Below are 22,632 nucleotides of genomic sequence, written 5' to 3'. Positions count from 1 at the left end.
TCTGTAGTTATAGCTTAATGTGCTAAAATTACTGCATTTGCTTAGATTCCCCAGTATTTGTATAACTTAACAGCCTTCAAGAAAAACTTGTAAAAATGACGTTTCCAATATTAGATTAGTTTCAAAAAATGGTTTTTGTGATTCAACAGCCACATCTGTTATATCCATTCCCATGTTAAGATTTGAAAAGACTGAACTCTTCTTCGAATGATGGTGGTCCCTATTGTATTCTACTGAGGGTTCACACATGCGAGCCATGCATCCGGAGCCAGAGAATCTGAAAGCAGAAGTGTCCATTGGTTCGTGCATGTGTTCTTGCTTCTCCTCCTGGTTTTGTCTGAGGTGATAAAGGGTGGGGCGGACCGACTGCATCTCCAGATTCTTCTCACCATCGCATCGTCCAAGTTGGAACTACTGGTGTCCTCTCGTGTGTGACACACCTTAAAAAGTGTAGAGTTGTATATCATTTGATTTTCTTGTACTATTTGCTGATTTTACTGTTTTAACATAGTTTTAGCTTTTTAGTAGTGTTTTTGAGTAGAACTGAGACTTTGGGGGAATCTGTTTACTGGTTACCCTTCCCACCCACATACCCACGTGTGGGTACTGGATTATGCCAAAGACTCATGGATTTAAAATCTGTGCCTCCTGCCTGCCTGCCTTCTCGATTAGCGACGAACATCTGTGCTGCCTCTACTGCTTGAGAGAAGCCCACATTTCATCCAGGTGCGGTATCTGCCAGTCTTTCCCATGCTGTACCCGTTACTCCGTTGGTCGGACCAAATTAACTGCGCCTGGCCTCCTTTACCACTCCTGCCACTAACACTCCACAATATCAGGCAGGAAAGAGCCACAGTCATCCTGATCATTCCATTCTGGCCAAGACGATTCTGGTTTTCCAACCTTCTCTGCATGTCAGCTCGCGCCCCACTTCCTATTCCCACTTTCCCTGAGCTGCTAACATGACACAGTGGCAGCATCAGACATCCCGATCCACAAACACCTAAACTCAGAGCATGGTATTTGGATGCGGGAATCTGCTCTAGAACAAGAGTGCTTGTCGGAAGTGCAGGACATCGAGCAGAAGGAAAGAGTCCACTAGGCATTTCTACCCGGCCAAGTACAAACGCTTTGCCTCCTTGGCCGAACCGAAGGTGCTTTCCCCAGAGGAAGTGGAGATTCCCCTTCTTTTGAATTACTTCCTATCCTTAAAGATATCAGGGCTTGCCCATAACTCTCTGAAGGTCCACCTAATGGCAGTCAGCACCTTCCATCCCCCCAGGGAAGGATACTTCCTATTTACACATCCGTTAACTACTAGGTTGTGGAAAGGCCTCCTCTGAACGTTTCCACCTGTACAACCTATTGCTCCCCAATGGGACCTCAACTTTGTCCTGTTGACACTGATGAAACAATCCTTTGAGCCGCTGGGTTCATGCTCTATGTCCCTTCTTTCCATGAAAGTCACCTTCCTTGTGGCTATCACTTCAGTGAGAAGGGTAGAGGAACTTGGGACCATGATGGTGGACTCCCCTTTCACCACTTCCCATAAAAACAAAGTCTCCCTGTGCCTATATCCTGAGTTGCTACCAAACTTCATCTCTGTTTCATCTCAGCCTTGCGTGCTTTCTTCCCAAAGCCAACCATCCGCTTGCCTGCTTTCTTCCCAAAGCCTCATGCCTCAGAAGAGGAACGACAACTTCACTCCTTTGACGTACGATGGGTTTGGCCTTTACCTGCAGAGGACAAGATTGATCAGAAAGTCCTCTAGATTGTTTGTTGCAATAGCAGAGAGAGTTAAGGGCCAAGCACACAGAGAATTTCCAGATGGATTTCTGGGTGCATTATACTATGCTATCAGTTGTCAGTACTGTCTCCACTCCTCAGGGTGAGGGCCCATTCCATGAGAGCCCTGGCATCCACCATGGCCACCCTCCACAATGTGCCACTTAGAGAATATGTAGGGAGGCCACGTGGAGTTTGGTACATACCTTCACTATATGTTACGCCTTGGTGTAGAACTCTGCAGTGAATCCTTCGTTCAGCACAGCTGTCCTCCACTCAACCATTCCATCCTCATCCTCACACCCTTCTCCAAATTAGGTACTGCTTGTTAGTCACCCGAGGTGGAATAGAATAGGGACCATCACTTGAAGACGAGGAGGTTACTTACCTGTAACTGGAAGTTCTTTGAGATGTGTGGTCCCTTTCTATATTCCACATCCTGCCCTCTTTCCCCTCTGCTGCGGATCTGTTGGATTTGTGTTGGTGAAGGAACTGGAGACACGATTGGTCCGCCCCATCTTTTATCACCTTGGACAAAACCATGAGGCGAAGCAAAAGCACATGCACGGACCAACAGACACTACTACTTTCAGATGCTCCGGATGTAAAGTGCCCTCAGTGCAATTCAGATAGGGACCACATGTCTTGAAGAATCTCTAGTTACAGGTAAGTAACCTCCTCTTCTCAATCATTGTCGGCTCACATCTGAAATCAGTGGTGGGGCTGCAGGTGGCAATCCTTGCAGTGAAGGGCAGTTTGGGAGAAAACAGTGTTTATCCTTGTGTGACTCTCTTCCTATTGTCTCTCAATCTCAGCCTACCCCCTCAAATCTAGTTGTTACTATGTGCCTCATTCCTCTGCTCTCTGCAGTTTGTGCTTGTGGACTAGAATTCACCTAGTGGAAGCATGTGGTACTTCATTCTTCAGCACACTAACCGCATTACACAGTTGTGATATTGTTGGTGGTGCTTAGTCCCTTTAGCTTCTAATGATCAGCTGACACTTTCTAAATTATATTTAGTTATTGAAGGTAGTTTTGCGTATTGGAGACAGAAAAATGTACTGTAGCGAAAACTAAATTCACTCATGTCATCTCCAAAGATGTTTTAAGTAGAACCATCTGTCAAAATTTATTTTGTGGCGTTTTTTATTTGTATCAAGTAATAAGTGAAATAAAAGTATATAGACAAAATAGATGCTCAGATTCTACAGTAATGGGAGCATATAAGTACCCATAAAGAAAATACAATGCAGATTAAAAAATCTTTTAGCCAATATTTGATAGTAAGGTTACAGGGCCTAGGAGGCAGATCCTGCCACCCTGGGGAAGGAGGAACTTCGTTGTCTGCCATTCAGATACAATTGTCACTGACATTCCTGTTAGCAACTTTTTAATTGGACACCTGTCCACTAGAAAATGGGCTGAGACCAACTTTTTTTAAAAATGCTAAGTGGTTAAAGCGGGGTACTCGGAGTGAGAGAGCTCCCACTGATTTCTCTTATGGCCTGAGGCATATCATTTAACCTTTCTGCCTACGTTTTCCCATAAAATTGAGATAAAAATAATAGTCCACTCACAAGGATGTTTGTAAAGGTGATTTAGAGGTTCTTGCCTAGATGGGAAATAAATCCTATCAGTGGTTTCAAGGTTTCCAGTTACCTGTCCCTTAAATAATTGTTTTATTTCTTTGCATTTTTTTAAAAATGCATCTCAGCAAAGTTAGAGAATGAATGTTATTGTTTTGAGTAAATTGCAGTTTCAGTAGCTAGCTGATCGGTTATTTGGAGAAAATTTGAAATCTAAAATTTGTTTTATTTCCACAGAGACATTAGGAAAAATGCACTCTTGGGCTTTAAACCGTTTCTTTACTGGACCATTTTGGGGTTCTCCCATGCATTTGTTTTCTTCTACGGCTCATATCTTCTGATGGGAGAAGACACTTCTCTGCTGGGAAATGGCCAGGTAAAATAGTTCACAAATAGCAAGACAGTGTATTCAGTGATTTTTTTAATTTAATATACTCTGCATGGTTTCTGTAAAATTAGTGTATTCTAGCAGTGCAAAAGTCACACTGTATTCTGTAAATGTAAACAGTAAACCAGTAGACTTCTTTTTTCTAGACCTTAAGAATACCTTCTACGCTGAATAAATACAAAATGTGCTTTACCATTATTCCCTTATAGGCAGTAAAAGATCCTGAAATTAAAGTGAAGTAAATGCAGCAGAACAGATCATTCATATGATGATCTGTTGCTCCTTGGCTAATACCTGAATGTTTGTCCAAAATAAACTGATATCCTAGAAAGATCCCTGCTCATGGATTAGATTCTATCTGCTTTATTTCTAATATAGTAAATAATTGAAATGTTGAATCTTTGGATAGTGATTATGAAATACCATTGCTGTTCTATCTAATTACTGAACATCTGTACACTTTCTGGTTACATAACTTTCCCTTTATATAAGCCAGTGACAGTAGAATCACAGAGTTATGAACACTTTGGGAATGGAGGTTGATTGTAATTCTGAAATGTTCATAACTCTGAACAAAAATGTTATGGTTCTTTCAAAAGTTTACAATTAAACATTGACTTAATACAGCATTGAAACTTTACTATGCAGAAGAAAAATGCTGCTTTTAACTATCTTAATTTAAATGAAACAAGCACAGAAAGTTTCCTTACCTTGTCAAGTCTTTTTTTAAACTTTCCCTTTATTTTTTTTAGTAGTTTACGTTTAAAACAGTAATGTACTGTATTGGCTGCTTTTTTGTGGGGGGAGGAGGGGGTCTCTCTTGTTGCCTGATTGCATACTTCCATTCCAAGTGAGGTGTGTGGTTGACTGCTCAGTTCGTAACTCTGAAGTTCTGCTCTATAAAGCAAATGTTCATAAAAGCCCAAACAAACAAAAACCCACAAAAAAATTAAATGGATTACTGAGTTTTTATATCACATGAAAACCTGTAATAAAATGTGTTTGAACTACCAGTGAATTATGACTAAAGATGACAGAGCATTATATAAATACCTCCACTCTCGGAAGTACAGAAATTCAAGCATTAAAAGAGAGATCCTTCCAGATGAGCATTTCTGGATAATGAATAAAAAACCCTGTGCAACTCTTAATTGTCAGAGTAATTCTGCATAATCGTATATCTTTATTCCAAAAAAATTGTCCCCCTCAGAGCATGTGCTGAAAGGCTTCTTTTGAAGTTGTTGCGGAACCAACATATTAGGATTCAAAATGTCATCGTTTAACATCTCTGTAACTTGAAGTCTTTAAATCATGATTTGACCACTTCAGTAACTCAGCCAGAGCTTTTGAGTCTATTACAGGAGTGGGTGGGCAAGGTTCTGTGGCCTGTAATGTGCAGGCGGTCAGACTAGATGATAATGATGGTCCTTTCTGGCCTGAATGTCTAACAGGACTCCTTTTGGTTCTGTGTAAATAATGAAATTTTAGACTGGTTTGGTGATTTAAACAATTTTTCAAACTCTTTATTCACTCTTCTAGCTAGTCTTTTATAAATCATTTTGACAGATTTGATAGTCTGTCGTTAAATTTATATGCGTGAAGTGTAAATAGTTTGTTTTCCAATAACATGAAGTCTTCAGCAAAGAAGTGGCTGTGGTATCAATGATGAACTCTCCTTCAGGGTCATGAAATGGAATAAGAGAGTCTAGTTTTCAATACTTAAAAGTGAAAATATGTCAGGAAGACTAAAACTTTTGTTTTAGTAGAATTAGTAGTATTTAATCTTTAACCTTTTTAAATTACAGGACACTAACACATCAATTCTTGGGATTTCTTTTTTTACTGCTAGACCAAAACAAGAAAAACAAAACCAGATTCTTCTAGAATCTGTCCAGGGTCAACTGGCCATTGTCCCTTTACCTCCATCATTACTCAACTTGCAGTGTGTTTGATACTAATGGGCAACTGCTGCTTCTGTGGGACTAGCATTTAGCATCAGAAAGTAGTGTTTTTTCTTACAGGTGGCTGTACAAATTAGGCATTTCTTACGTTTAATTACCTACTACCTTGTCCTCAGTGAGATTCATGCCTTGTGTACCTTAATTGTTGAATGCCAAATAACAGGAGAACTAAGTCCTATCCTAGAAGTTAGATTTTTTTTTTTCCTGCAGCAAATAACTTCAGCAAAGAGGACTGTTCGACTTAGTAAATTTGTAATGGAATATAGATCTCTTCTCTATGTCACTGATTCAAATTCTCCCCATCTCAGTGACCTTTTTCCATCCAGTGGCCAATGTGAAATAAGTTGGTGGTCTCTTTCTGTGATGATGTGGGGAAACTCACATTTCCACTATCCACATGCTACCTGTTCTATGAAGAAAGAAGATTTCAGTCTGTGAGGCTGTAACTGAGCACCTTTCACATATATACTTTGTAAAATAAATGAATTTCAGTGCATACAGTCATATTCTTTTATCTTGCAGTATGGCAGGTTTTTTAGGTCTTCCAAATGAGTGCTGCCACTGATGGCAGGAATTGTCAATCTGTTATATTCTGTATATGTCTGCCATAGACTTCTCATTCATTCTTGCTCAGACCTCAGTAAAACTTCCCTCCATAGCTTCCATTTATGGCAGTCAGGTGCTAGAAAAAAGACATCTGTTAAAGTTATTGAATGTTCCCATAGTCTTAAAGATGCCTTATTGTAAGAATGTGAGCTCTACCCCAGCTTCCTAAGCAAATGATACATATTTTCTGGTGAATGGACAATGACCAAAAATATTTTGTGTGGCTAAAGTCAGAGAGAACGTGAAACAATTGCTAAATTCTGTTTAGAGAGAGCAGAATTTAGATAGGGTGCAGGCTGAAAAGTTAGTGGTGATAATACAGCTAGCTAGAGTACCCATCCACTTATGAGATGTTTGACAGAGGCATTAAAATAGTTGAACCTCTGAGCAAAATATCTTTACTAATTGAGATATGTATTTTCTCCTCTCGTGTAACATAGTAAAGACCATATGACTTTCTGCTTGTGCATTCATAGAGACCTTGCTTTTGTTGAATTTTATTGAATGGAAAAAGTTTTTCAATATAGCTTTTCCCCACTGGATCAATCCATTTCCGAGCAGTTATTGGTTCTGGTACATCTAAGTGCCTAAGTACAGACTTAATGGTAGACTTTCACAGCACCAAACGGAACAATTTACTTCGTATAGATACAACATATGGTTAGCTTCTAGAGCAGAGTATGTAAATGTGTGTTTTGAGGTTTAATAGCCTTACGTCATGACACGCTGTACTTCAACTTGATTTTTTAGTTCTACTTTTTCCCCCCTTTTTTCATGCTGTGCATGTCGTCAGATATTGAAACCTAACAGGCAAATGGTAAGATTTATGTTAGAAGAAGAGAAGGTGATACAAAATATTGTATCTGGTATTTCACAAAATTAAAGGATGCAGCATCTACTCTCTAAATACTTTCAAAAATAAAAATGGTGGCAAGAATTTGTTAATTTTTTGCATTGCAGCTATACAGCCATCAAGGGTAGTGTAAATTAAGACACTTTTTTTCATGGGCCACTCATAATAGCAGTAGTTTAATCTCATGGTTACCGAGCTGAAAGTTTATTTTTCTTCCTCATATAGCAAGGCACTGGGTGTAGGGGGGTCCACTTGAGGGGGGTTTTTGTTTTTAAAATCAGTTCTCTATGACAAGGGCTGCAACCATGTTAATCCTAGCTTTCTAGTTGGTGAACTAAACTATCAAATTCCAAAGTGATGAATTTGGTTGCATATCTGCAGGTAGTGTCTTCCTGCACTATCCATGCTTGCCTACTTCTAATGAATGGTAAAGAAGTGAAATTGACAAGAATTCTGTTCTCTGTCTTAAAGTATTTAGAGTGTCAGTCACCATAGCCTCTAGGTGCTGCAGAGTCTCTTCAGTTTCAGTACCTGCTTGTTCATGAGAATAGTACAGGCAGGCAAAGTAGAAGGGTGATATGTGTTTGTGAAGCATGTGGGTACACAGTTGAAACAAACACAGCATCCTCACCTGTTGTTAGAGCTGGGATTTTGACGTTGGAGAATTTGTTCCAAGGTCTGATAATTTAGTATATTGGGACGGGATGATGAAAGCGGTAGATTCTTTAGAAGTATTTTAGGGTTGGGATTAAATTTTCATTTTATCAGCCTTCGAGAAAAAAGTGTCTCTTTTCTTAATGTTCTCTTTGAAGAACATAACAGCACCATTATTTTTGAATTATGAAGATTGTGGTTTGGAAAAACTAAACCTTCCAATGATGTTGCATTTTAAAAATAACCTTTAATGTTTAAACTTCGTAATTGAGGAGTTACTGCTTTTACACTAAAGTGGAATACCTTCCCATTGATAGTCATGGCTAGCTGGATATTCACACATAATTGGTTGATTAGTAACTTCATTTTCCTACCATCTCATTTTTGGTTTGGTTTTGTCATCCTCTGCTGTAGATTTGTGGTGGTAAGGAAAAAGATTCCTTACTAGTGGGGTGTACATTTTGTGACTCTTAATAGGAATTATATTTTTTCTTTGCTTGTGGTTTGTGCTTTACCCTTCTTGCTCTACTAACTATACTTAGTGAACAATCACAGGTTTCATTAGTGTAGCTGGTTTCAAATAGCTATAATTTATTACAACTGCTATAAAATGATTTTGTGCAATGACTTCTGTTTTTGTATTTTATTTAGATGTTTGGAAACTGGACTTTCGGTACTTTGGTCTTTACTGTTATGGTTATAACTGTTACAGTGAAGGTACAGTAGTATAATATTTACTCTCCATTTTGGGAAATGTGGGCAAATACAGAATAATTTGTCAGTTTAAAGTTGGTTTTGATACTTATGAAGAATGGTAAATAATTTTTGTCTCTCAAGGAAACAGGAGGTAAAGAGGGCATTAGGGTTAGTTTCAGTCATGGCTTAAAAAGATTCATTTCATAGCTTCGTGTGTCTTGAAACGATGTTTACTGATTAAGTTTGAAAGTAAATCCAAATAATTTGAAAGTAATGTTGTCTTTTCATATTAATGAAGTAAAACAACGTAGATTAATTTTCTAAACATGTTCTTTGTTTTTTAGATGGCTTTAGAGACCCATTTCTGGACTTGGATAAATCATTTTGTTACGTGGGGCTCCATTGTATTTTATTTTCTATTTTCCTTGTTTTATGGGGGAATTATCTGGTGAGTGATTTTTCCTTTTGTTTGTGTATGTGCATAAAACAGGAAGATAAAGTAGAACATTGCTTTTAGTGTTTGATAGATCCTGCACTATAGCTATTAATTTCTTCATACATTTAAAACAGGAAAGGAAATGCCAATCCCAGCAATGGATTTTTGCCCTTTTCTTCAGACCTAGAGCCTGTTACTCCTAACATATAGTGTGTAACTTTGCAGCCTTGCATGTATTTATCCCTCATCTGAAGCAGACACATCTTTATGCATTTTAGAACTCTTGAAATTCTTTACGTTTTTTCTAAGTTTACTAGTTTTCTGGTTAAGTGAAACTGTAGTCATTTTGTGTAACAACCCAAATTTTTCCCTTAGAATGACTGTTTTCTAAATCTCAGCATCCTCATACTGTTTCTGGAGACTCTTTTTTGCCTGCTACAATATTCCATGGATGCCATTCTCTCGAAGGCCATCTACCTCTTTCTGAAGAGGCTTCTGGCACCTGTTTCCATACATATGAATGCTGAAAAATTTGGACCATTTTCTTTGTAAATACAAATTTTCACTTCACCATGCTGCACAATGCAAGGCTCACTGTATCTAATATGGAAGATGAACTAATTAAATATTTCCCAATTAGTTCTTCATAGAATTTAAGGCTTTATAATTTCTACATAATGTTGGTTTAACAATCAGAATACTGTAAAGACTACTCTTGTTAATCATGTCCCTTTTAAAAATCCTGCACTGTTCTCATTTCTGGTTCTACAGGGATGTGCAAATTGCATATAGCTGTATCAATATGGAACCTTACACAGCTGTGGGAAATCCATGACACATGGGGAGGCAATGTTTCTTAAGGGGCAGCCTTAAGGTATTCCAGGAGCTCCAAAGGAGCCCTTTCTCTTATAGAGGCTGCTGCAGGGATTAATTAAAACAGCACATCCCCAAACTTCCCTAGCCACACTCTTCTCCAGCCCACACCATTCACTTTTTAGCTGCCCTATGCCACTTTCAATTACTAGACTCCCCTCAGTGGACTTACCGGTGCTGGGGTCCTATACTCTGACTTCTTGTGGTGGATACCATAAAACAGAGATGAATTTAGCAAATTAGTTTTGTTTAATTTGTACTTCTAATATTTTCCTCTAATTATCCTTCTCTGATTTTTCAGGCCATTTTTGCATACGCAGGACATGTACTTTGTATTTGTTCAGTTGCTGTCAAGTGGTTCCGTTTGGTTTGCCATAATCATCATAGTTGTCACTTGTTTGTTTCTTGATGTTGTGAAGAAAGTGCTGTGCAGACATCTACAACCAACAAGTACTGAAAAAGCTCAGGTAACGTTATGTTTTTATATAGAACATGGTCAATAATTAAAAGAAGAACTTTATTAAATTCAATCCTGTAATCGGATAACCAAATAATCCTCCTCTGAATAAATGTCAAAATATCACTTCCTCTGCAAGAATTTAAATGGCTGTGATGCTTCAGTATGTAAAATAGTGCTTTCATTTGAAAGCTGTCATGGGATAAGGGGGAAGGTCCTCTCATGGTTTGGTAACTGGTTAAAAGATAGGAAACAAAGGGTAGGAATAAATGGTCAGTTTTCAGAATGGAGAGAGGTAAATAGTGGTGTCCCCCAGGGGTCTGTAGTGGGACCAGTCCTATTCAACATATTCATAAATGATCTGGAAAAGGGGTAAACAGTGAGGTGGGAAAATTTTTAGATGCAGATGATCCAAAACTACTCAAGGTAGTTAAGTCCCAGGCAGTCTGCAAAGAGCTACAAAAGGATCTCTCAAAACTAGGTGACTGGGCAACAAAATAGCAGATGAAATTCAATGTTGATAAATGCAAAGTAATGTACATTGGAAAACATAATCCCAAATATACATATAAAATGATGGGGTCTAAATTAGCTGTTACCACTCAAGAAAGAGATCTTGGTGTCATTGTGGATAGTTCTCGAAAACATCCACTCAACATGCAGTAGCAGTCAAAAAAGCAAACAGAATGTTGGGAATCATTAAGAAAGGGATAGATAATCAGACAAAAAATATATTGCTTCTATATAAATCCATGGTACGCCCACATCTTGAATACTGCATGCAGATGTGATCGCCCCATCTCAAAAAAGATATATTGGAATTGGAAATGGTTCAGAGAAGGGCAACAGAAATGATTGAGTATGGAACAGCTTCCGTATGAGGAGAGATTAATAAGACTTGGACTTTTCAGCTTGGAAAAGAGATGACTAAGGGGGCATATGATTGAGGTTTATAAAATCATGACTGGTGTGGAGAAAGCAAATAAGGAAATGTTATTTACTCCTTCTCGTAACATAAGAACTAGGGGTCACCAAATTAAATTAATAGGTAGAAGGTTTAAAACAACAGAAGGAAGTATTTCTTCACACAACACAAAGTCAACCTGTGGAACCCTTTGCCAGGAGATGTTGTGAAGGCCAAGAGTATGATAGGGTTCAAAAAAGAACTAGATAAATTCATAAAATCAATGGCTATTAACCAGGATAGGCAGGCATGGTGTCCCTAGCTTCCGTTTGCCAGAGGCTGGGAATGAGCAACAGGGAATGGATCACTTGATGATTGCCTGTAGTGTTCATTCCCTCTGGAACACCTAGTATTGGCCACTGTCGGCAGACAGGATACTGGGCTGGATGGACCTTTGGTCTGACCCAGTATGGCCATTCTCATGTTCTTATGAAAAGGTAATTTAATTTAAATTATGTAAACCTATTTAATGCTATCATGAGATCCAAGTATAAGTAAGGATTTTACTCTTGCAAAGGATGGTAACTTTTGTACTAGAACTAATAAACCATTTCTGAATAAAGCGAACCTACAGACTTGCTGGAACACAAACTGTTCAGTCTTTAGCATCGACGTTTGTAAAAGCATGCCAGGATACATGTTTTGTAAAGAGGTGCGCTGCTTTAAGGTTAGTTGCGAAATTTACTCTTGTTGTTTTCTGAGGCTGAACAAAGTCTCTGGAGATGATATTGCCTTTGAGTGGCTGCTACAATGTAATGATGTGCAATAGTTTAAATGATTTCACTAGCATGTAGTTTGGCAAAATAGTTTTATAGCAAATATTCGTTAAGATTACTATACCGAAATACATACTTCTCTATTATATGCTGATAAAACATTCTCCATAATATAAATAGGGTTCCATAAAATCTTGGTTATGACTTATGCCTTATATAGACTATTTGAGTAAAGGTTATTGAGTTTAATAAAACTGTATTATAATGCTAGAAGGGACCACCGTTGTCATATAGTCTGACTTGCTGAATAACAGATCATAGGACTTCCCGAATTAATCCCCATTTGAACTAGAGCATCTTTTAGAAAAACATCCTATCCTTATTTAGAAATTTCCAGTCCTGGAGAATCCACTAGCCAATTGGTAAGTTGTTCCAATGGTTAATTACTGTCATTGTTAACAATTTGCACCATATTTCTTGTCTGAGTTTGTCCAGCTTCCAGCCAGTGGATCTTGTTATACCTTTGTCTGATATATTGAGGTACCCTCTGTTGTCAAATTTGTGTTCCCCATGTAAGTACTGATTGATCTAGTCACCCCTTAATCTTTTCTTTGATAAACTTAATAGATTGAACTGAGCTCCGTGATTCTTTCACTGTAAGATATGTTTTCCAGTCCTTTAATCATTCTAGTGGCTCTTCTCTTAACGCTCTACGATTTCTCAACATCCTTGAATTGTGAATGCCAGAACTGGACATAGCATTCCAGCAGTAGTTGCACCAGTGCAAAATACAGAGGTAAAATAACCTCTCTACTCCTACTTGAGATTCCCCTGTTTCTGCATACAGGAATCACATTAGCCAGCTCATGTTCAGCTGATTATCCACCATGACCTCCAAATCTTTTTTAGAGTAACAGCCGTGTTAGTCTGTATTCGCAAAAAGAAAAGGAGGACTTGTGGCACCTTAGAGACTAACCAATTTATTAGAGCATGAGCTTTCGTGAGCTACAGCTCACTTCCTCAGATGCATATCGTGGAAACTGCAGCAGGCTTTATATATACACAGAGAATTATGAAACAATACCTATTCCCACCCCACTGTCCTGCTGGTAATAGCTTATCTAAAGTGATTTCCAGCACAAATCCAGGTTTTCTCACCCTCCACCCCCCCACACAAATTCACTCTCCTGCTGGTGATAGCCCATCCAAAGTGACAACTCTTTACACAATGTGCATGACAATCAAGCTGGGCTATTTCCTGCATAAATCCAGGTTCTCACATCCCCCCCACCCCCATACACACACAAACTCACTCTCCTGCTGGTAATAGCTCATCCAAACTGACCACTCTTCAAGTTAAAATCCAAGTTAAACCAGAACATCTGGGGGGGGAGGGGGTAGGAAAAAACAAGAGGAAACAGGCTACCTTGCATAATGACTTAGCCACTCCAAGTCTCTATTTAAGCCTAAATTAATAGTATCCAATTTGCAAATGAATTCCAATTCAGCAGTTTCTCGCTGGAGTCTGGATTTGAAGTTTTTTTGTTTTAAGATAGCGACCTTCATGTCTGTGATCGCGTTTGCTTTCCAGGAAAGTCCCCTATCTTGTAAGTATGGCCTAAGTTCTTTGTTCCTAGATGTATGACTTTACATTTGGCCATATTAAAACACACATTAGTTGCTTGGTTCCAACTTACCAAGTGATCCAGATAGCTTTGTATCAGCGACAGGTCGTCTTTATTTACACTCCCCTAATTTTTTTTCATCTGCAGACTGTATCAGTAACAATTTTATTTTCTTCCATGTCATTGATAAAAATGTTGAATAGTGTAGGGACAAGAACTGAACCCTGCAAAACCCTAATGGATTCACACCTACTTGTTGATGATTCTCTATTTACAATTACATTTTTGAGACTTATTTCTTAGCCAGTTTTTTAGTCCATTTAATCTGTTCCATGTTGATTTGGTATCATTCTGGTTTCTTACTCAAAATGTCTCGATACCAAGTCAAATGCCTTACAGAAGTTTAAGTATATTACATGAGCACTATTATCTTTATCAACCAAACTTGTAATCTCATTAAAAAAATCAAGTTCGTTAGACAAGATCTATTTTCAATAAACCTGTGTTGACTGGCATTAATTATATTGCCCTCCTTTAATTCTTGATTAATCAAGTCCTGTATCAGCCACTCCATTATTTTGTCTAGGATCGATGTCACAGGCCTATAGTTATCCAGGCTGTCGCATTGACCCTTTTAAAATATTGGCACCACATTAACTTTATTCCAGTGCTGTGAGACGTAGCCAGCATTCTAAGACTTAATAAAAATCAACCGTAATGGTCTAGAGAACTCTTGGATACAAGTTATTTGGACCTGCTGGTTTTAAAATGTCTGACTTGAGTAGCTGCTGTTTAACATCCACTTCAGTTACTATTGGAATGGAAAATATTTCATCAGCAAATGACAACATCATCTGGCTTTTTCCCAAATACAGAACAGAAATATTTATTGAACGCTTCTGCTTTCTGCATTATTGGCACTTCTACCACTTCCATCTAGTAATGCACCAGTTGCATTGTTACAGGATTCCTTTAGTTCCTAACAGACTTTATACACACACAAAAAACAAAACAAAAAACTTATTTTCCTTAACTCAGCTAGCCATAGATTTCTGCTTATGTCTTTTTTCTCCTCTTATGAAGTTCGTAGCTTCTGATTTCCTTTCATTATAATAAATCTATTTTTAATCTCACTTAATCTTTCAGTAAGATGTTTTTTGCCATTGTGATTGCATGCTTATGGGCCTGGCCTGTCATGTTACCTAAGAGAGAAGTATGATACTATCTCACATTTTTCCTGTGATAGTCTAGGTATGTGTTTTGGTTAGTGCATTGTATTTCTCTTTCTCCATTAGTACTGGGCAGTTTGGCAGCATCTGCATTAGTGCCACTGCGTTCTGCAGGAGTACCTCTTGCTGGGAAACCCCAACTCTGGTATCAACTGCATTAGACCATCAGCTAAACTTTGCAATAAAATCCATTAACTGTTCTGTAATTTTTAATGGTGGTAACAACTTAATGACTGACTAGCTGCTTTTTGTGTGTGTGCATGTGTGTCTTTAGAGGTGTAGTTATAGTCAGAAAAGTAAATTTGCAAAAACAGGACCTTACTATTTCATGGGTTTTCTCCTGCATACATTCATACATATACTCACCTTTTTCAACAGTTGCAATCTAAGGTTCAGATTTTGCCACTCTTTAAGAGCAAGTTCTTGGGACTAGTCTGAGATCATGAAATCAATGGGAGTTACTATGGAGTAAGGAACTAAACATGAGTAAAAGGGTGACCATTTTTTTTTCTACTTATTTTAGTTAGCTGTATTATCATTAAAGCGGTGCGGTATGGGATTGTTTTCAGGTTTGTACATCACTGTTTGTTAAATAAATTCCAATTACAGAATGTTTTTACTGTGGATCTCAAAGCAAAGAAAATAACCCGGTTTGACTTTCAGATCTCACGTTGAGTTGGTAGGGATGACAACTAGAAAAAGTGTTGTTGTTTTTAAAACTAAGCAAATTTTGTATGGAAGCTATTGAGAGAATAAGTGGAACTCCACATTTCCATTGTAAACTCACTTTTCTCAGTACAACTGCATCTTACACGTGGCTGAATTAATTCCTGTGTACTTGCATCTTTTAAAAACAACTTAGCTCCCAATAACTGAGACTCTATGTGATACAGCAAAGTAAAACTAGTTTTAGGTCAGGACAAGGAAATAGATTATATGCAGTAATCACAAATTTTTAAAAATGGAGCTGTAGGGCTTTTATCACCTGCTGTCTTTCACCTTTAAATTCTAAAATATTTCACTGGGAGAAGAAATAAGCAAGCTTAAAATACATTTTCTTAACTTGGTATGCAAGGGATAATAATTGTCCTGGTAACTCTGAAAATGAGTCAACAGATTGTCTCCATCTTTTTAAACAGAGATAATAGTTTACTTTGGAAATTATAAATACTAGTATCATCAAAATAATCATTCCCCAAAGACCAATTATTTTCTGCATGTAGTTAATTGTTTAGACGTCATGTAAGATCTGATAAACTTCTGCATGAGAGAAATAGCTGAAAAATAATATACACTGTTTCTGAAAGCTGTCTTAAAATGTAAATGTTAAGGTATTGTAATCGGGAACTACTGTATAAGAAACTCTTAGTTTTACTGCATTTTGAAAGCCTATTTAATTAAAAACTTAGCAAAATATGTAGTATGGCTTTACACTGGGCTTTCATAGTGGGACAAGCATGACTTCCCCCCCCGGTGTACTCTGCATGTGTATAACTTTTTGCCATGTTCCAGGATTTTCTGCCTGATACTACAATGAAATCATAATTCTGTGTCTGGCTTCTGTCAAATGACATGGAAGTAATTGCTTTGAGCTTTTGCATTTATAACTCTATGTGGGATCACATAGGAAGAAATGGCTACTGTGGGGGGACAATCCCAGTCAAAATATACATCTTTTGGTAAACAGCAGAAATTACAATATTAATGGAGTGTCAGGAGAGTCTAAGGACAGCTGGAGAAGTATGCCCCAAGTATTTCCAGGGTTTTTTTCGCCCATTATGAAACTTTTTAAACATGGCAACGGTGAAAAATAAATGATGTTGGTGCCGGGAACAATCTTGCAAGTGTCCATTTCATGTGTGTTCTGTGTATGAAGTATATTCCAGTAAATAACAGAATGTCTTTTAAAATCCTGTCCTGTATCTTTCTCTTAGAAAAATACTGTTACTTACTGACTTGTATGTTCCATCCCTTCTCTGTCCACTTATAGATGTACTCCAACAGAGTTGCTTTAAGTGATGAGTTCATTGCACTGCAGCCATTATCCAGGGCAAGGAATCAGCTGAGCAGAATTAGGTAGAGTAGGAGGGACAATTCCTCATCAACTCTTATGCATGTTGAAGGTCAACTAACCAGCATTGAGAGAAATGGGAAGAGGCATGAATATTAACGTGGGATGAGAGGCAGTATCTATAGTGGAGATTCATTCTATTTGGCATCTTTCTTGGCTTTGCTCGGTGTTTTTTCAGGCCAATTGCTTCTCATAAGTAGCATGTACTAGACAGTCTTATAGGAGAAAATCCCTAGCATGATGCTCAATTTGGAGAATACAGTTCTAGTCTTTCTTGCATCCATTTTTAAAATAACCACAGTTTCTAGCATGGTTCCAGTGCTCTTGCTTTGTGTAGTCAAAATTAACAGTGCTTTCTGCATGTTGGATAAATACAGCTTCATAAGACCACAACAGAAAGGTCTTTGTATTTTAGGCAGCAGTTTCTTGCCAGTTGTTTGCCCGTTTTAATTTGCTTTCGCTTGTGCCATAAGAGCATAGAACATGTCTTTTGCTTGGGTGTAAATATACATTTGTGCATCAACTAAGACTCTTGCTTTAGTTTAATGCATCTATCAAGTGAATGTTTATTTTCAATGTATTATGGATGTCTGTGTCTCAAGATATTTGGGTGTAAATTGTATGAAATATTCAAAAAGACTGAAGTTTGCCTGTCTGTTGTCTAGGTAAAGTACTAAGATGCTGGAACTTTTATAATGCACTCAGTCTCAGAGAGTGCAATGCTATAGGACTGCAATTTGACATTTTGAAAGAATAAAACATGCACAAAAATAAATGTTTTAGCTTGCAATAAAGATTAAGGGCCAAACCTTCATCCCAGCCTTATACAACTTTTGCAGCAACAAAAAATTAAAAACACAGTTTTGTTCATATAGTATTTGATTGTCTAAGTCTGGGATGGTGCCTGTAAATCAGGACTAGGACATCCATGTGACCTACATTGATGGAATGGATGTACATCCTTCAAAATAGGGGAAAAAGAGAGTAAAGTGACTTATGCCAAGGTAATGAATGCTATATTTTAAACAAAGAATTGCCACAGTTAACACCTAAAAACCTGAGAAATCTCAGTTGCAGACTCTGTGGTTCGTCTGCCCGGGTGAGTGACATCACCACAAAGAGAAATTTCAAATAACAATTCCATTCTTTCCCGTTATTACCATGTGATGGTACTTGTAATACGACTCACTCTAGCAGGAATACCAGGAAGTCTGCAACTCAGATTTCTGAATATCATAGGGAGTTAATCTTGTTGAAATTCAGTACAAAATTAACTTCTGAAGGAAGGTAAGTTGGCACTTACCTTCCTTCAGGTTTTGAATGTGGTGGCAAAAGTTCAAAGTAAGTTAGTATATATGGTCCATATGAGTAGCGCAGGCATCAGCAGGTCTTAAGAGTTCTTCTATGTGGCTTCTCTCCTATAGACTTCACCCTGTACATGAAAATTGTGTGTAGTGGGGACATTCTAGTTGGGTGGCAAATTAAGATTTTGTACAGCAGAAGAAGAATCTAAGGGACAGAAAAGACTTTTTTATCCACACGGAATGCTAATGCGTGAAGTTTTAAATCTAGGAATTAAATGTTAACACTTTTTATTAATGTGGATAAAGCTCTGTCCTTCCATGACTCTGTCCCCACCCTCCTCAAACAATTTTGCTGTTGCCCCTTGTTTTCTCCCCTATCTCCATGCACTTCTACCTTTCCTAAAGCCCTCCATTGCAAGACTACAAGAGTATGCCTCTGTAGCCTCAGGTTTTAATGACCTGAACTGCTACTGTTTTTCTGACTCCTGTCTGATCCTTGTTTTCGTATTCACCATTATGTCTGCCTCTGGTCAGTAGCTGCTGCAGCAAAGCCTGGGGCCAGGAGCAGGTCAATTTCTATTAAATTTGTATTGTACATATTGTATATATGTTGTAATTCCACTGGTAAACCAGCCTTTTCCTCACCCTTCAGTGCCCCGCCACACACACACTAAGGGTCACCACAGCATCTCTTCTTAGCATGACAAACTTAGATTATATGCTCTTTGGTGGCAGGGACGATCTTTTTGTTTTTTGTTTGTACGAGGCCTACCACAGTTGGGCCCTGATCCATGACTGGGGCCCCTGTGGGCTGCCACAATACAAATAACAAAAATTATTTGGTGTTTGTAGACCATCATTTTGGAGGTACAACTGAGCAAAAAGCTTAGGAAATTTTTTTTATTTATTTTTTTTTTTAAAGTGGCATTTCAAAAGTCTCCCTGGCAAACTTCAAAATGTCTTTTTTCTAAATTTTGCAAAACTTTCTAGAAAAACTAACCAAGGATGAGATGTGGCATTTGAAATTTCAGGGGAATCAGTCTCTTGTTGGGGTGACTAGGAGAAGGTAAAAATGGGGCTCATAATGGGAACCTACTTTAAAGCTTCATTGTGGTGTTGCAATAACCATCTCATAATCTATTTTAGCTATTTACATAGCATAGATTATATTGGTATCTACGGCCTGGCTTCAGCGAAGCACTGCTTAAGCATTTGCTTAACTTTAAGCACATACTTAAATCCATTTCTTTTTAGCAGAGCACATAAGCATATGCTTCAATGAGATATAAGTGCTTTGTTGAACTAAAACCTGCAGGTGTCATTTGGCATACAGAAGACCCGACAAAATGGGAAAAGAATTGGAAAGACCCTTTGGACAAAAGCGCTAGTTTTAGACCTTTATTTGGGGGAGGAAGGGGTCAGAATTGAAAATTACTCATCTACATTCTTTGTAAGCCTTTAATTTGTTGACAAACTATACTCTGTGGTAACGCTGATGTGCATCAATAAATAATTTGTGATTTGTATAACTTTGATAACTTGAGAAAGTGATCATCTCTTCCTGCATAAGCAAATGTGCACTGTTCTATCAAGAACAAGTCAGTAGATTAAAGATTGGTTTAAAGATTACTGTTTTGAATTAAACTGATTGTGGTGTTTTATAAGATTTGTTGCTTTTCTGTCCTTCTAGATGGAAGAGGATAAGGGTTCAGTCAGCTCAGCATATGACTTTGCTGAAAGCAGGCACAGAGGGGAGGACAATAGGCAACTGCTAGCTGATCCATCTAGCCAGCAGGACAGTGCTTGCATTCACTAGGTAGTACTCCCACTGTACCCTTATGTATAGTCAGTCTTGGAATCATCTTTGAAATTCCCATACTTGTGATATTTACAAGGAAACTTACATGATGGCATGTTTTTTGTTTGGGCTTAACGGATTGAATCACTAATTGTAACACATAGTATTTAATTTTTTTCTTGATTCATTCCATTAAAGTTATCCATTCCCCTGGAAAACATTTGCATTACAATGATTTAAGATCCTTAGCCCTAAACCATACCTTTTCAAAACTTCTTTGCAGCCCAGAGATTAGTGTTCTCAGTTTTTTCTCTGCATATGTCAATCTTTAAGCAATGGCTCTTCCTGCCAGTTGCAGCCCAGTCAGGGATACACTTAGGATTGCCAGAGACTTTTTTGTTTTAAAACTATCTGTGCTCAGTACTGTCCACCTCACAGCATTCTGCATTGTTATCTTACCTGTTTTTGTCAGGTCTTAGTTTGGTGTCACACCCAACTATGATCAAATTTTGCACAGATATAAAATTGGAGAGGAAGGCTAGAGGAGATATAGGCAGTGAGGGGACATTCTGTATTAAAGTTAAAATCCTTATTCAGGAAAGGGATATAAAGAGAATGGATCCTAAACCAGGCAGCCAGTGCCATCATATTGAGTTTCTTTTTCTATTGTCTCCTTTACACTCTCCTAATATTACTTTTGATGTTACTAAGAGCTAGTTGGTACAGCTGACATAAGGAAGGTGTGGATTTGGGATTGCAAAGAGATCTCTGATGTTCACAGTTTACTCTGGAAGTACTACTTATAATGCTTCCACTCAGTTTTTAGTCTTTAAAGTGGGAGGTCTGTGGATTTAAAATAGCAAATATTAATTCTTCGCATTTATCTACATACTGGATTTTGGAAGGTCACTATTTTCAAATAGGTGGTATTAACCCTTTTAAGTCATGGTAAAACATTGACTCCTTATTAAGCCACTATTGTATTTCACAGAAACTGAAGGCAAAATTGATTTTAAGCTCATTAGAAATCAAATATTTTCATCTTAAGTAGATTTTTTTTATTTTATTTTTGCCTGTTTTTCAAAAATCCCCCCCTTTCCATTGCAGTCATTGCTTTTTTTATAGGTATTATAGGCAGTTCAGAAATACGGGTGCATTATACATTAAAGATTGCACAGACAGAGCATAGGATTCTGGCATTGAGGGAGACCAAGATAGTTTTATGCACCTTTTATACAACCCTTCCTACCAAATTCTGGTGCCAACTGTTTCATCCCACAAGTGCAAATTTGTGCAGCCGCTTGGCTACTCCATCTTTGTGTCAGCTTGTAACATTCTCCAGTGATACCCAGCCATTATGCCAGCTAGGGATCATTAGAGCGCAATTGCACCCTGACTACTTCCCCAACATGCACCCTCTGCCAGGGGCTAAGGAGGCCATAGCTCTGCACCACCTGGATATTCCCTCAGCTGATTGGTGAAGTCAACTTTATGGCCCCAGAATACCGCAGAGGCCAGGTTCTGCTTCATACAGTATATATTAAGGGAAGAATCAATTCTGTATATAAAGATCAAGATTATAGAATGTGAAGTTAGCTTGCCACTGACCCAAAATTAGGGGTTATATGAATCTATTGCTAATAAAAGACCTGTTTCCGGAGAGACTAAGACAAAAATATAGGTACCTATGCCTCCATGAGTGTAGTGAGAAAAGGGACATGTATCATGCATGAATAAGTAATAATGGAGCTCTTTCATGTGTGATCAGATAGTATATAATGTTTTCCAATAATTTCTATGAGAGAGACAATTTGCCTTTAACTTTGAGCCAATTATAAGTAGAAATCTCAGCTCTTAATCTCTTTCATGAGACTTTTTAAAGCCCCTCTCCTGTGATTTACTGAAGCACCTTCTGAGAGGTTCTCTGTCCTCAACTCCTGCTAACTTCTGTTAATTTCTATATCTAAAGTGAGCAACATAAATTTGTAAATATTTGAATGTCCTTTTTGAAATTTTTGGAGCCTCAGAATAACCGATACATATCGTCCAGTCAGGAGGTACACTTCTGTATATTATTCATCTCATTGCATTGCATCTGTGATGTTAAGTGACTAATACAGTTAATGTGTTCTTCCCCCCTCACTGAATTTGTATAACTGCTTAACAAATAGTTTAATTTGGGTTATGTAGGTAGCTTCCCCCATCACCACCCTCAATAGATTTGTGTACCCTTTTAGAAGGGAGAGGTAAGCTGAAATGCATTCAAAATACTCTCGCTCCAGTTTTTCTGCAGTGCTAAATATTTGGAATTTTATGTGTGCTGCAGTGGAAAAATACTCGGATGAAGTGTAGTATGAAGGAATTTGTTAATAGGTGATTTGTAATAAAAACATCTTCCTAAACTCTCAGTATAACCTCTTTCAGTTTATTTTAGTCTGTTTTACGCATACTAATAAACCTTGTTGTGTTCATTCATAGTTATACTAACGTTCAGCTTTTCCTTATTCTTACGTGAATATGATTGATGTTAATTCTGTGTTTAAATTCAGATAAAAATCTGTAGACAACCTTTCCCCTCCAAAAGTGAGAGGTTAATTCAACTCTGTATCACAAACTTTAATAATGGCAT

The 22,632-nt window shown here is 37.9% G+C and overlaps 1 protein-coding gene across 4 annotated transcripts in view; it reads left to right on the top strand.

Moving 5' to 3' along the window:
- ATP11B (ATPase phospholipid transporting 11B (putative)) overlaps positions 1–22,632 on the top strand; it is a 123,991-nt gene that overhangs the window by 96,041 nt on the left and 5,318 nt on the right. For 2 of the 4 annotated variants that reach the window (XM_084640014.1, XM_084640013.1), the window contains exons 25-28: positions 3,610–3,748; positions 8,486–8,551; positions 8,875–8,978; positions 10,141–10,306. In XM_084640014.1, the coding sequence (XP_084496140.1) occupies positions 3,610–3,748; positions 8,486–8,551; positions 8,875–8,978; positions 10,141–10,306 (475 nt within the window). Of the gene's footprint in view, positions 1–3,609; positions 3,749–8,485; positions 8,552–8,874; positions 8,979–10,140; positions 10,307–16,820; positions 16,907–19,895; positions 20,022–22,632 lie in introns of all 4 variants that reach the window. The other 2 variants (XM_084640015.1, XM_084640016.1) reach the window with 2 other exon arrangements.

This window comes from Lepidochelys olivacea, assembly GCF_965140295.1.
Source record: "Lepidochelys olivacea isolate rLepOli2 genome assembly, chromosome: 9".
NCBI lineage: Eukaryota > Metazoa > Chordata > Testudines > Cheloniidae > Lepidochelys > Lepidochelys olivacea.
This window is presented reverse-complemented; position numbering and strand designations above follow the sequence as displayed.